The sequence below is a fragment of the Mustela nivalis genome (assembly GCF_964662115.1).
Source record: "Mustela nivalis genome assembly, chromosome: 14".
Taxonomy (NCBI): domain Eukaryota; kingdom Metazoa; phylum Chordata; class Mammalia; order Carnivora; family Mustelidae; genus Mustela; species Mustela nivalis.
The window spans coordinates 10484845-10500065 of NC_139033.1; the positions used below are offsets into that span (position 1 = coordinate 10484845).

The 15221-nt window shown below is 41.0% G+C and overlaps 1 protein-coding gene across 11 annotated transcripts in view; it reads left to right on the forward strand.

The window, feature by feature from the left end:
• HECTD4 (HECT domain E3 ubiquitin protein ligase 4) overlaps positions 1-15221 on the forward strand; it is a 184725-nt gene that overhangs the window by 58857 nt on the left and 110647 nt on the right. For all 11 annotated transcript variants that reach the window (XR_014302557.1, XM_082698252.1, XM_082698254.1 and 8 more), the window contains exons 3-7: positions 818-907; positions 1509-1639; positions 4343-4451; positions 5102-5240; positions 8187-8357. Coding sequence is in view for 10 of the 11 variants with exons in the window: in XM_082698252.1 (XP_082554378.1) it covers positions 818-907; positions 1509-1639; positions 4343-4451; positions 5102-5240; positions 8187-8357 (640 nt within the window). In the remaining variant the exon portion in view is untranslated. The remainder of the gene's footprint in view (positions 1-817; positions 908-1508; positions 1640-4342; positions 4452-5101; positions 5241-8186; positions 8358-15221) is intronic.

The window sequence follows — 15221 nt, forward strand, 5'->3', positions numbered from 1 at the left end:
CAAGCATTATAGTCACGTACTTCACAGCAAGGGAAGCAGAAGGAATACCCCGCTAAGCACAAAATACTTATTTCAGGGGCTTCTGGCTGGCTCAGTCGGTAAAGTATGTGACTCTTGGTCTCAGGCTCATGAGTTTGAGCCCCACATTCAGGTAGACTTAATACAAAATATATGTATTATTTGAATGTATTCCTTTGCAGTCATACTTCATGTGATGGAGCTTGGGGAGATGTTATGTGAAATGGATGAACTTAAGGGTGCCTGGGTGGCTTAGTCGGTTAGGCATCTGCCTTCAGCTCGGGTCATGATCTCTGGGTCCTAGGATCAGGCCCCATATCAGGCTTCCTGCTCAGTAGGGAATCTGCTCTCTCTCTCTCAAAATCTAAAAAAAAAAGAACCTAAAGATATCTAAAAATGAAGGCTGGAAACACTGTTAGACTTTAAGTATAACCCCCTTCTATAAAACCTCTCCTCTAGACTAGAGAAGGACTTCATGAAATGTTTCTGAAGCATAATAGCCACGTGTTTTTTTGTGTTTGAGCCTTAGGTTTTGAACCTTTATTTTGGGAGAAAATTATTTACCTTTCCAAATGCAGGGAGAACATCCTAACTGGCATAATTGGTGCTGCTCACAAAGGGACTTTTTGTGAGAGCCAGTGGTAATCTGTAAAAATCCAGTATGTTTGGTACAACAGCTCTTCTGATTGGCGGAAGTGGATAGACCTCTTTTGGAACACTCTCTTGTGGTTAATAAAATTAACCTCTTTGTTTGGCTTTCCAGTTTTGATGATTTCCTGTTCCCTCCTTTTATTTTTAGGGGATCCTTGAAAACTTTCGTTCATACGGTCCATCTGTTACAGAAACAGACTGATCTGGGGTCCCTGCCCGTAGCCGATGTACTGTATAGGTAAGCTATCACTTTGGCTCCTTATCCACCGCCCCCCACCCCATAAGGAGGATCTGTGCATAAAGCCTTTCAATAGGTAAATTGCTAAACTTACCAATGAGTGATTCATATTTTAAAACAAGTGTATTGTCATATTCATCTTAATAATTTTGTTTGTGTTCTCTTCCTTCTTTGAAAGTATTCCTAGAGTATACTAATTCTCATTTTTTATTTTGTAGGTTTTTAAAAAAATGTAATAGCTTATAATGAATTATTATAGATTTTAAGGTATGTTAAGGTATAAAGGAGAAACTGAAAATCATTCATAATCTCATTATCAGAAGATAACCACTCCTAATGTTTTGATATGTGCCTCCTAATTGGTACCCTACCCCCCATCCCACGCATATATAAAACCTATACGTATTTTACACATAGCTGTATTTTTATTATGACATTCCTGTAAGCATGGCTTTATAATTTTTAAATTTAAAAATGTATTTATTCCAGATGCAGATTTGCATAAACCTGTTTTAGTTGTCTGATCTGTAAGATGACTTTCATTTTCTTGCTGAAATGGATGGTCTCTGTGTCTTTGATTCTCCCATCTCCTCATTTTTAGGCTGTTGCTTTTGGAAGGGGGGCCTGGATCCCCCTCCTGTTTGCTCGGTGGCAAACACATAGTATCATGGGGGTATGAAGACATGTTGCCTGCTCCAGATAGCAACACTGGCTCCAGTTCTGAAAATAAAGGTAATTTAGGGGTTTTTGCTCCTGTGACTGAATTGAAGACTTGAAAAGAGTGGTTTTTAGATCATTGTGGCAACTGATTTAGATAAAACTGTGTTCCTTTTAATTAAAAGCTCTAGGTTCCTATACAGTATGTTCTTTGTCTGCTTTATCAGTAAAAGTGTAAAAGCTGATACTCGGTGAGGTAAGAAAATGGATAGGTTCTGCTATCGCAAGGAAAAGGTATCATCTATATACTTTAGCCAAGGAGGCATGAATTACTTAAGTTGACTCCTGGGTATTTGTGTTTGAGCCTGGGAGCCTCAGGTTGAATTTTTCTATCTGTAAACAGAATATCAGGTCTTGCTGCCTGAGCCTGATGCTGTTTCCCTTAGTGATGTATTAGGAGTGTTTTGATAAACCTTCCCACCCTAAACCCGCCCCCCCCCCCCCAAAAAAAAAGAGAGAGATTGTTCAAAGGAGCATGAATCAAGTATTCCCATGATCTGGATTAAAATGTTCTTACGTTTTCATGAGTATTCCATACCAGTTCATGCTGATTTCCATGAAAACGGCAGCAGCCCTCTGAATTGCCCTTCACTTGCCTGGCCTGTGGGATGGAGGATGCCTCTCCATTTTGCGTGGCAGATGTACCGAGTGGTGCCACGGCCTGGCAGGCCAGCCGCTTCCGGGCAGTGTGCGCGCTGCCGCTCCCACCTGGGAGTTGCAGGCTTGCCAGGAGTCCACTCTGCTCACAAACCTGTGAGCTGTTGTAAGTGCTGTCGTGACTGTATCATTAAACATTGTGTAACTGATGAAATAGGAATTTAAACCCCCCCAGGAAATTGTTTGTAAAACATTCAGTTTTCTTATGGAAAGACTCAAAATGAATCTCTTAAGAAATTGACATTAATTATGTATGGGATTCAGAGCCTCCTCTGCTCACCTTTCCATTTAGAACTGTTGATGGGGGCAGACTTCTGGGGCAGCCAGAAGGGCACGGGGTACAGTCTAAGCAGCTGACCACTTGTGCACCCTTTATCCCGGGGCCTGTGTCTGCTTGTGTCCACTGTTGTTAACAAATAGTCACATGAGCTAGTAAGAGGAACTGGTGAGACTTTTGGATATGACAGAACTAGAGTCAGTGGGAGAAGCAAAAATGCCTGCAACTGCAATACCCAAGAAGTTCTTAAACTTCACAGGCCAAAAGTGACATCTTCAAACAAAATCAAAATACCTTTGTTTTCTCCTTTTTACTTCAATATCTCCCTCGGAGTAGTTTCTTACTGAGGACAATGGTGTTAAGCTTATCTACTTGTTTTTCACTCTCTTGTACTTTTAGTTTTGCTTCCACCTAGAGATTCTTTTTCTTTCTTTTTTTTTTTTTCTTTTTAAGATTTTATTTATTTGAGAGAAGAGAGCAAGAGAGCGCATAAGCAGGGGGAGGGACAGAGGGAGAAGCAGGCTCCCCACTGAGCAGAGAGCCCCATGCAGGGCTTGATCACTGTGACTCTGGGTTCATGACCTGAGCCAAAGGCAGATGCTTAACCACTGAGCCACCCAGGCGCCCTGAGAATATTTTTCTTATTTAAAAAAAAAAAAGTAATCTTATTCTTAATATGGAAACATTCGACAGATACAGAAGTTGAGTGAATGCTTTAGTCAACAATGTGTACTGGTTACTCAGCTTCAGCAAGTATCAAGTCGGGGCCAATCTTGTTTAATCTATCACTTTGACTCCCACCCCTTGTCAGACTTCTCAGAAGGCCTTGAGCCTCAATCTAAAGGAAAATTAATGTTTTAGAAATGATTACTCACAACTACTGATTGCTCAAAAAACCATTAAAGTTCCAGTGGTCTTGGATCAGTAAACTGAATTCTTAACAGCATACTCACTAATATGAGTGTTGTGGTGTGGGTTTCCTTTAATATAACAAGTGGTAGCCAAACGTAGTGAAAGGATCATGAAAATACTGAAAGTTTTATAAGCTTTCTTTTTAAGACCGATTCTTTAGAAGGTAAGTTAGTAAACCATCTAATCGTTCTTTAGAATGATACTGTTTGTTTTAGCTGGCGGAGGATATAGCTAAGGGGAAACCTAGTGGCTGGATGGGAAGTCCCCAGAAGCAGATCTGAGTTCCATGTATTTCAATGGAATGATAACATAATATCATTTGCCATTTCTGGAGCTTTGATTTTTGTAGCAGTGAGCACATGGGTGTTTACTTATTTCATTTAACCATCACGGTGACTCTTGAGGTACATATTATCCTCATCTTATGGATGAAGAAACTGAAGCTCAAAAAGGCCCAGGGTCAACTAATAAGTGCCCAAGGCTCTTAAAAGCTCACCTTTTAAACTACAGAATCATTAGTGAAAGTACTGTAGTCCTAGTCCTTTCAGACCAGAATTAAGAATGCATAAATTTGACATTTTTGCTATTCAAAAAAAGAAGAAGAAAATTTTTGGCAGGCAGAACCAGGTTCTCCTGCTAGTATCTCTCTGACCTCTTTGGCTCGTCTTGGTTCCTGATCCCACATGCATTTTGAATGTTTGATTTGGGGGTTGGAGCCGTCTTTCCTGGAAGTCACATTGAAGCACTTATTTTAGAGGTGGGAGATTCTCTGTCACCCCACCTCCTAATGGCTTTTTCATTAGAAAAAGCACGTTTATAATTTCACTAGAAAAAAGCATGTATATAATTTACCTGTGAAAAAACGATTTCAGATGCTGACTTGGGGCGCTGTCTCACGGCAGATGGTCTTTACCTGTATACTACTAACTCAGTTGGAAGAGGAGTAAGCAAATTGGGGTCTGGATTACATGGTACTCTCAGGTCAGTTGCATGGAACTTGCTGAATGATTTGGCTGGAACATTTCCTTCCTTACATAAATCTCTATGAAGAAGACACATGGGAGGCATACTCCTCCCCCCACCCAAGACTGACTAGTAACTAAATAAGTGCAAAACTTCATGTAATTCGGGTTTTCTTGCATTAGTAGACTCTTGTTCTGTTAATGCATTTCGGCTTTGTTTTGACTCTAAAGAGCTATGGTAGCCCTCAGGTAATTGTTTCTAGCCAAAAATTCCTCTGTGATCAGAATTACTATAATATTAGTGACTTCTCCATGTTGATGAATGGACGTTTTTCTAGTTAAGTCTCTTTGTGCTTGGATTTCACATTGGATTAACAGTGCTTTACAGTTGGGATATATTAATCATTCTGTGAATTGCTGCCAAAAGAAACCACAATTTGAGATCCTTATATATATTTAATTAGATCTTTTCCCCAACTTTTTCTCCTCTCTAATTTGTTGTGGAAAATTAATATTTGCTCTAGTTCATCAGCTGCAAAATGTTAATGTAATATATTTATTCTCCGTTAGATACTTTGCACACTTAGTCATTTTAAAAATTAGGTGGAAAATGTCTGTTGTAGCACATTGTGTGGTTTCGAACACTGCCTTTTTTTTTCTTCTCTGCAGAGGTTTTGTGTACTGCCGGAACGAGGAGCTGGAGCCAGGATGGGTTGCTTTTGGCAGTGGCATTCTTCTCCACCGGCCTGTTTCTTTTGATAATAAACCTCACTCCCTTTTCCAGGTCATTGACCAGAATACCCTTCAGGTAAAAAGAAAACCAAGACATTGTCTTTTTATATACTGGAGACAGTGAGGGAAGTTGCTGACCTCATCAGGAGTAAGAACACCAGTGATACAGTTTTCCTGACTTAGTGGCATCCTTAGAATTGTCATCATTTAGGCATTCTGTATTTTTCTGATATCTTAGAGTCTGCATGAATGTGCTCTCTAAGAGTTTCTAAGGCCATCAACAAATTTTTGTGATCAAAAAAAAAAATTCTAGAGAGTCAAAGATGGTAGACACACTAAGCTGCCTTTTTAATTTTTTTTTCTTTTGCCAGATCTATTTTGGGAAGGCATCATTTCCTTATTTGATTTGCTCTAAACAGCCTTTCTGTGGTAATGGGAGCCCTGAAATGAGTTTGGATAAAATCATTATGTGTTAGAGATTCAGAGCTCATCTTTAGTGCTTCCAAACATAGCAGTCTGTGCCAGCACTTGCTGCCTCACGCTCCAGTCCCCTGCTCTTGTCTCTTCCCCACTACCTTGCATCCCTTTAAGTCTGGACCCCGCCTTACCTATCTTTGTGTGCCTAGAATGGAGCACGGTGCCCAGCATTGGATTGGTGATGATAATAGTAACTGTCCTTTATCAGCGTCTCTGTACCTGGCCCTGGTCTAGGCAATTTCCTATCTGTGAGGTGGAGCAATGGCAGTTTTGTCTTGCAGAGGAGACAGCTGAGGCTAGGCTTATTGTAAGCACTCTGCAAGGTTATCCTTTATGTTGAATGAAAGAATGTAGCTCCAACATTAATTGACTTGCCCAAGGCCACACAATAATGGCAGCGAAAGAACTTGAACCCATGGTTCTCAGCAACCGAGTTCAAGCTTTTTACATTACTCCTTTCTGCCTTTTAACCAAAGATGAACTGCCTGGTTAGAGTTCCCATTCGTGGGATGCAGTCCCATGCAGGACTTCGGTGGAATGTTGTCTCCTTTGTCACTCAACTATACCTTTCCTGGTGAACAGGAACTGTGTCTTATTCACTGTTGTATCTCCAAAACACACAGTAGCTGCTTAGTAATTGTTAGATGAATAAAAAGAACAAATTGGCAAATAAATGTCCAATTGACCTCAGTTTTTTTAAAGATTTTATTATTTGAGGGGTGCCTGGGTGGCTCAGTGGGTTAAAGCCTCAGGTCATCATCCGAGGGTCCTGCGATTGAGCCTCACATCGGGCTCTCTGCTCGGCAGGGAGCCTGCTTCCTCCTCTCTCTCTCTCTCTACCTGCCTCTCTGCTTACTTGTGATCTCTGTCAAATAAATAAGTAAAATCTTTAAAAAAGAAAGATTTTATTTGACAGCACAAGCGGGGTGGGGGGAGGCGTCAGGCAGAGGGAGAGGGAGAAGCATGTTCTCCACTGAACAGGGAGCCTCATGCGGGGCTTGATCCCAGGACCCTGGGATCATGACTTGAGCTGAAGGCAGATGCTTAACTGTCACCCAGGTGCCCCTTGACTTCATTTTTTATTAATGGGGACAGATGAGAATATGTCCTATATTTATTTGAAGTAGAATTATACGCCTGGGAATTAAGCAGATCTTAAATCTTGGGACTTTTTTTTTTTTTTTAAAGATTGTATTTATTTATTTGACAGAGATCACAAGTAGGCAGAGAGGCAGGCAGAGAGAGAAGGGGAAGCAGGCTCCCTGCTGAGCAGAGAGCCCGATGTGGGGCTCGATCCCAGGACCCTGGGATCATGACCTGAGCCGAAGGCAGAGGCCTTAACCCACTGAGTCACCCAGGTGCCCCAGGACATGGTTTTTATTTGAGGCAATATCCATTTCCTCTGTTTTGTTGCAGAAACTTCAGTTTTATCCAAGAAAACCATGTTTTCGCTAAGTAGGTGATGTGCATTGGAGCAATTTGGGAGTTACTTAGGCCAATCAGTAGCTGTCAGCTTTCTAGATTTCCTGGCACTACAAGTTCCAAAGTGTGGTTATAGCAACTACATTACTTTTTAACTTTTCAAATAGACAAAACAAGTCTGGAAAAAAAAAATTCCTATGACATGAGTTCAAGGGTCAGAAGTAACCTTAGGAAAACGAGTGATTTACCCCGAGAGATGGAATAACTGAAAGTGGTTCTTGCTGTTCCCGAAGACATCTGACCTTCTCTAATTATTTTTATTTTGGGATTTTCAGTTCTGCTCCTACCCTCAGCATTTTTGAAAAACCTAGTCAGCAGTTTTCTGGGTCCCCATTTTCCCTCATTTTAAGGGCTTTTCTCTTGCAGTAAACAGGAGTATGTAACTGCTCATTTAATATGAAATGTTGCAAAGCTCATTCCTTATACTGAAACTGAAGGAGGTTTAGTATTAGAAACACTGTGTCTGATACAGACAATTGGCATTTGTCTTTTTCCTCCCAAGGGACTTGGTGCATCTCACTAAGCCCACGTGTGCTGTGCTGGGTTAGGGTCTTGCATGTGCCTTGCTTGTTTTCTTTCTCTTTTCCCCTTGTCTCCCTTCTCTGGCTTCCCTCTTGTCTTCCTTCTGCCCTATTTTTCACTTCCTTCCATATTTATTAAATAACTGTGTTGGACTCTGAAGTAGGTACTGGGAAATAAAGTAAATAAGATACAGTCCCTAGCCTTTTAAATATAATTAATAGTCTGAAATTCTTACTAAGGAAAACTTCGGACATTTCAGCAAGGACTATTTCTCTAAAGCTTTGTTTTAGAGAATATTTGACAATATTTGACAAAACACATGCTCAGCAGATTCTAATACTCCAGCCTCTTTTGTCTGTTGCATGGCCCATTGAATGACTTTTTGTATTTTTATCATGTAATTTTCATCTCTTAGAGCTAGTAGTTTTGACCAGGAAGCCTACTGAATTCTGATCTTGGACTTAATAGCATGAGTGGTGAACTGATAGAATTAATAAGTTGCATGTCACGCTAATGAAGTTTTCTTCCCTTTCGTGTCCAGGTGTGCCAGATGGTGCCAATGCCAGCCAATCATCTCCCCGTTGGCAGCACCATGAGCACTGTGCACCTTTCTTCAGATGGTACTTACTTCTATTGGATCTGGTCCCCTGCCAGTCTGAATGAGAAAACCCCTAAGGGACATTCTGTCTTCATGGATATTTTCGAACTTGTGGTAAGATTCACTTTCTCATTTTGTGTCTTTGCAGAGAAATTTTCTTTTGGTTTCTTTTTGTATTGGTTTACAAAGGACCCGAGAAAGTTGGGAGTATGTACAGTGTGTCCACTCTTGCCTCTAAATTGGCTTTTCTTTTGGATTTCTTTCAAGGTTTCTTTGTTTGGAGTTATGACATAGATAAAGCCAAGCTTTCTGAAGGTTAATCTGGCAACTGAGTGCAGATAATAATAGTTAATGTGTAGACAGTGGGATTTTTTTTTTTTTTAAGATTTTATTTATTTGACAGACACAGTGAGAGGGAACACAAGTAGGGGGAGTAGTAGAGTAGCAGCTCCCTGCTGAGCAGAGAGCCCGATGCAGAGCTCGATCTCAGGACCCTGGGATCAGGATCCAAGCAAATGGCAGATGCCTAACGACCGAGCCACCCAGGTGCCCTGGACAGTGGGATTTTTAAGTAGAAATGGTCATGGGGCTTGATGGAAATGTGGAACTAAATTGCAGTGGCAAGACTGGGACCATAGTAGATACTGGGAGTCTCTGTGAGACAATTAAAATCATGAGAAGGCATTTGTTCAGTAGATACTGTGTACTGTGAGTCAGACAGTGTTGTCTTTAGGTGGTGGGAATACAGTGATGGGCAAGCTGAACAGACGCCTTGCTCTAATGGAGCTTGTATTCTGCCTGGTGGGTGGGTTCAGGTGGTAGTGGTGGAGTGACGAAAAAATCAAGAAGCGAGCAAACCAGCAGATAAGATAATTTTAGGTAGAGAAGGAAAAGCAATAGTTAACCAGGTGAAGAAGTTGGGGAATAGGAGAGAGTAGAACTTTCTAGGGAGAAGAGGCCATAGGTGCAAAGGCCCTGTGACAGGAGTAAGCATGTGTGTTTTAGGAAATGACAATAGCCAAAGTGGCTAGAATGCACAGGAGAGAGCTTAGTATAAGAAAAGAGTAGGAGTCCTGGTAGTCTAGAATTATACTTGTCTGCTGTGGCAGGCTGTAGCCACATGTGGCTATTTAAATTTAAATTAGAATTAAACAAAATTAAAACTTTAGTTGCTCACTCACAATAGCCAGCTTCAGGTGCTCAGTAGCCACATGTGACTGGCTTTTATATTAAACATCAAAGATCTAGAGCATTTCCATTGCTGAAGACCTATAAAAGAAAAAGATGCCCCAAGCCAATGTGTGACAAAACCTTTTTTAATGATGTAATTTACAGCCTTCTTCCGGGAAGAAATTCACATTCCTGGAAAAAATAAATACAACACTGAAGTAATTTTTGAATAGATTTTAGTAGGATTTAAACTTCTTCTGGGAAGCCTGTCCCCTATCCGCCAGCTAATTATCAGTCAGGAGTCTAGTATCATAAAGTACATTCTCTTCTGTTTCTATCTGGTTTCTCTGTTTAATCATCATCTTTTTTATAAGATGTTCCAGCCACAGTGAGTCTTTGAATTGGTCTGCTAGAGATTGTGCTACTTGAACATGTGTTCATGATTGTCAGAAGAGCTTTTTGTTGTTGCGGTTTTTAACAGACTTACCAGCTGGCTAAATGATCTAGGTCTTTATCCTAAGTATAATGGGAAAACATAAAGAATCTCCCCTTTCTCTGATAATGCTACTGTTAAGTTAAAAGAAAAAACCGTATCAAAGAAATACATGAACATGGACCAGCGCTTCAGGTAGCACATCCAGGTTCCTCAGGAAAAGTGAGAGTCCCTCATCTGGCCTCTGGCTGCTTCTCGTAGGTGCTCACTTTCATGGTTTCCACTTTTCCTTCTTCTGGTGGTTGCCTTCATTTCTATAAGTAAAAAACTATATTGCTGTTTTTCGATTTATGATCATCATATATTTCTGTTATTTTCCTCCCTGCAATAGACAAGGATTTGGTCCAGTTCCTACTCTTTTCTTCTTCCTCATAATCTATTTATTCTAATTCCTCTTTTGGTTATCTTTGTAACTTGCAGTGAAACCTGTATTTCTTGTTCCTCAGCTCGAGATGTTTCTGCATCTCCCATTCCTCTTCTTTAGGAGCTGGAGATAGTATCCCTTCCTGTTCCTTGGTGGGGGCAAGCCTAGACTTGAAGTGGTTGTATGTTTAGGGGAAAACCAAGAGGAAGAGAGAGGAGTCACCCTTGCCAACCGTAGAGAGTCATGGGAGTTGGAGGCATGAGTTGTGGTGTAGAGCCATGGTGTGAGGCCAACAGGCTGAAAGTTAATAAAAGGAGCTGTGCTCCCCTTTGCTGGTGTACATGTTTGTACTCTGGCTGCCTGGGTGAAAGACTGGATTTTATTTTCTGAAGAAACTGACTCTGGAAAAAAGATCTCCATGTACGGACATTGGGGTTCATTTAAGGAAAAGGCTTGCTGCCCTAGTGAATCACCCGCAAGTGAGTTCTCCAGTAAGCAAGCCTCAGCCATGTGCACAGCATTGCTGATTAGTGCTGATTAGTTTAAAAAAGAGCAGATACCAAAAAAAAAAAACAAAAAAAACAAACCCTCCAAAATCCACACAACCCAGAAACAAGACAAAACAAAACCCCAACCCAACAAAACCCCAAACTTTGGAGAGGTATGTGTAGAGGGGAAGAAAAAAATGCCAACATTTTTTTAAATTATTGAAGCCAGGTGATGGCCCCTTGGGGGAGCTTCTTGTTATTCTTTTGTGCACATTTATTTATTTTTTTAAAAAGATTTTATTTATTTATTTGACAGAGAGAGATCACAAGTAGACAGAGAGGCAGGCAGAGAGAGAGGAGGAAGCAGGCTCCCCGCTGAGCAGAGAGCCCGATGCGGGCCTCGATCCCAGGACCCTGAGATCATGACCTGAGCCGAAGGCAGCGGCTCAACCCACTGAGCCACCCAGGTGCCCTCTTTTGTGCACATTTAAAAAGTACCTTATTATTATCACTTCTCGGCCTTTGGCTAAGATCAAGTGTAAAAAGTACCTTATTAAAAATTTAGACAACCTAGGATCTCTAGACCAATGAGGAAAGCCTCCAATATGAAAATTAAAAATCAGAATAAGATCCAATAGCAGTAGAATAAAATTTTCTAAACACTAACTCTACGGACATTGAGAGGATCTTGCACTCATACAACCCAAAGAGGTCAGGAGAAAAGACCAGAGAATCAGCGAGAGCTCCTGGAAATGAAGACTAGGGTTGTCAACATTGGAAAAAATAAAAGGGTTAAAAATAAGAAATCTCCCAGAAAGCAGGACAGAATAGAATAAAGAACAGTAAATACGGGAGAAGAGATTAAAAAAAAAAAATGTAAGGAGCAATCCCTCTAAAGTCCTAGTAATAGGCATTCCAAAAAGAGAACAAAAAACAAAGAGGACAGCATGATCAAAGAGGCAATACGAGAGAAACGTCAGACGAAAGGACCCTGTTGTCTAGATTAACTGGTCTCTGACAGTGAATGAAAAATTCCCACACGGAGGCATAGCATCCTGAAATTTCAGATGATCCAGGGGTAAAGAGGAGGTTCTGAAGCTTCTAGAGATAAAATCCTGTACAAATGAGGAATAAGGAAAGCCCCCTCCTATTCAGTAGCATTATCAGACATAAAAACTGAGTAGTTCTCTCAAAATTCTGAGGGAAACTGATTTGCAACCCAGAAGTTAGTCATACAAAAGGTCCCTCAAGTGGGAAGACAACAAAGATATTTTTAGACCTATACTTGTACAATCAAAAGCCCATACCTGCCCTGGAGGAAACAGAACAACTAAAATAGCCTGTCAGTGGCACTGAATGAAAAATTGGGGCTGAAGGAACCTGTGTTAGATTAAAGGAACAACCTTTGAATCCTTTTTGGAGTGTGTATCAAACCATTAAAAAAATACTTTAGAAACTTTAGAATTTGAATATTAAATGAAACCAAGAGTTTAACTTTTTTGAAGTATGTGAATCGTGGCTCTATAAAAATGTTCACATTTTTAGAGATGTGTAGCAAAGTATTCAGAAGTAGAATTTCATGTCTGAGAGCTGCTTTCAAAAGCCTGAGCGAAAAAAGTGGTAGGTCAAACTGCTGTGGCAATATCTGGGTCCTAGCTGAATCCTGAAGGAGGTTCATTAGACTGTTCTCTGTTATATGTTTGAAAGTTTTAATCAAATAAATTAAGCAACACTAGCCACTGGTTTAGCAGCTTCCAAAATGCTAAACACGGATGTCTGGCTTATTGCCTCTGGTACGTCTATGGGATGGAACCCTGCGTAGCCGTTAGGAAGTATGAGGCGGATCTGCATAGGCAAACTAGATGAATTGCCAAGTTACGTTGTTGAGTGCAGAAAGCTAGATTCAGAATACTATATTCACACTACCTGCTGTGTAATACAAGTTGTGGGGGTGGATTCCTTCTGCAGTGGTCCTCCTGCATTAATGGCTTTCCTCTCCGTGGATCATTCACCCCAGCATACAAATACATTAGAGGATATCCTGTCTTGTAGGGAAAGAAAAACAACAAAAACAACTCCCTTGACCTATACCCACCTCCTCTCTCCTGTCTTTGGCTTCCCTTTACAGCCCTGCATTGGAAATAGTTTATTCTTCCTGTTTTTATGTTCTTTCCTTCCATTCAGTCTTGAGCCTGCTCTAGTCAGTCTTGTATCCTCATCCCTCGCCACCAGAACAGCTAGCTCTTCCACATTTGCCAGGGACTTGGACCTTACCGAGTTCAAAGTCAACTTACTTGACCTTTTAGCAGTGTTTAATGTGGTTTATCACTCCCCTATTCCTGAAACGGTTTCACTTGGCTTGTGGGACCTCTCCTAGGACTTTCCTGCTACTGGTTGTTCCTGCTCAGCCCGGTCTTCCCTACCTCTCAACAATTATGTGCTTCGGGACCTGTTTCCAGGATGCCTTCCATTGCTGTCTGCTCTTACCCTCTGGCTGGTCTCCTACTGTCATGGAGCTTCAAACCCCTCAGTGTACTGATGGTGCTCAAATCTGCTCAGCCAGAACCTGTCCCCAGAGCTCTGGCTGCATACCGATGTGGGTGTGATATTTATATGCACAGGATAGGAGACTTTTCCGTTGGAAGTCTGATTATCACTGCAAGCTAAATATGCCCCCAGCCATACTCCTGATTTTACCCCAGAGCTTCTCTTCCTGGCTTTCCCTTCTCAGTTGATGGTGTCTGTGTCCCTCCACTGCTGGCCAGAGACCTTTAGTGTTACACTTGAATCCTCTTTTCCCTCCTGAGCTCCATCTGTAGTCGGCAAATGCTGTCTGCTCAACCTCCAAGGTTGAGTTAAGTATCTGACTTCCCCTTGGGTCATGGTCATGGGATTGAGTCCCATGTTGGGATCCCCACTCAGTGGGGAGTCTGCCTGTCCCTCTCCTTCTCCCTCTCCCTCTGCCCCTTTCTCTGCTCATGCTCTCTCTCAAAATTCTTAAAAAAAAAAAAAAAAAGAGTTACCTCTAGCAAGACTTGCTTTCCATCATCTTTTTGTTTTAAAAGTTTAAAAATGGGCTTAAAAATTTTAAGTGAATTTTTAGTAATCTTTATGTCAGTGTGGGGCTCAGATCCCTGACCCCAAGATCAAGAATCACATGCTCTGGGACTCCTGGGTGGCTCAGTTGGTTAAGCAGCTGCCTTCCGCTCAGGTCATGATCCCGGCGTCCTGGAATCGAGTCTCACATCAGGCTCCTTGTTCAACAGGGAGCCTGCTTCTCCCTCTGCCTCTGCCTGCCGCTCTGTCTGCCTGTGCTTACTCTCTCTCTCTCTGACAAATAAATAAAATCTTAAAAAAAAAAAAAATCGCATGCTCCACCAACTGGGCCAGTCAAGCACTCTCAAGTAAATTTTTATAAAAAGAAGAACTTGGTTAATAGCATTGAATTGTGTTGAGAAGTCAGCATTGAATTTGAAAGAGGTCGTTGATTGGAGAATATGGAGGCCATGGGTAGTAGCCTCAGTAAGAGCAGTTGTGGGGACTCGGAGGGGTAAAGGCAGGTAGTCGTCGATTGTGGTGAAGAGGGTAAGATGAGAAGAACAGCTAATTCTCTCCAGACGTTTGTCATGAAAAAAAGGAGAGAAAGAAGCAGGAGATAGTAGAGTAGACTGTGGGGATTGTTGAAGTATTTTTAACTTTGTTTTTAAAATTTTAAGTTATTGAACAGGTAATAAAGTCATCTTCAAAATTGACATAGCCATGGCCCTCTGATGAACTGCCTTGGCCAAAAACCAAACCAAAAAAGCTTCTTCAACCCCCCCCCCCATTTATTGAGGTATTACTGACAAAAAATAAACTTTTAAGGTGATGATTTGCCATATGTGTATATTGTGAAATGATTACCGATTTCAAGTTAGTTAATACCTGTCATGTCGTGTGTCTACCACATTTATGTGCATGTATGGTACCATTTAAGATATGCTCTTAATAACTTCTAAGTATACTTTGTGATTAGCTATAGTCACCATGCTGTACATTAGGTCCCCAGAACTTACTCATTTTCTGAGAGTTTGTACTCCTAGACCAACATCTCCCCTCTCTCACCCTACAGCCTCTGGCAACCACAGTTTTTTCTGTTTCTGTAAGTTTGACCTTTTTTTGTCTTCCAAAGGGAGATCATACAGTCTTTCTCAGTCAGATTTATTCACTTAGTCTGATACTCTCAAGGCCCATCCATGTAGTCACAAATGGCAGGGTTTAGTTTTTGAAAAGGCTGAAGACTAAAATTCTTTATTTTTCTGATTCATGGAAATTTTGGTTTCTAAATAGTATAAATATTTGCTGCTTAGATGTGGCTAATGGTAATTATTGGAAAGAATTAGGTTTACTATGAATTATGATTTCACCCAGAAACTTGGGAGTACTGATAAATTTCTCTCCAAATTTAGTGATGGTTACCTTGT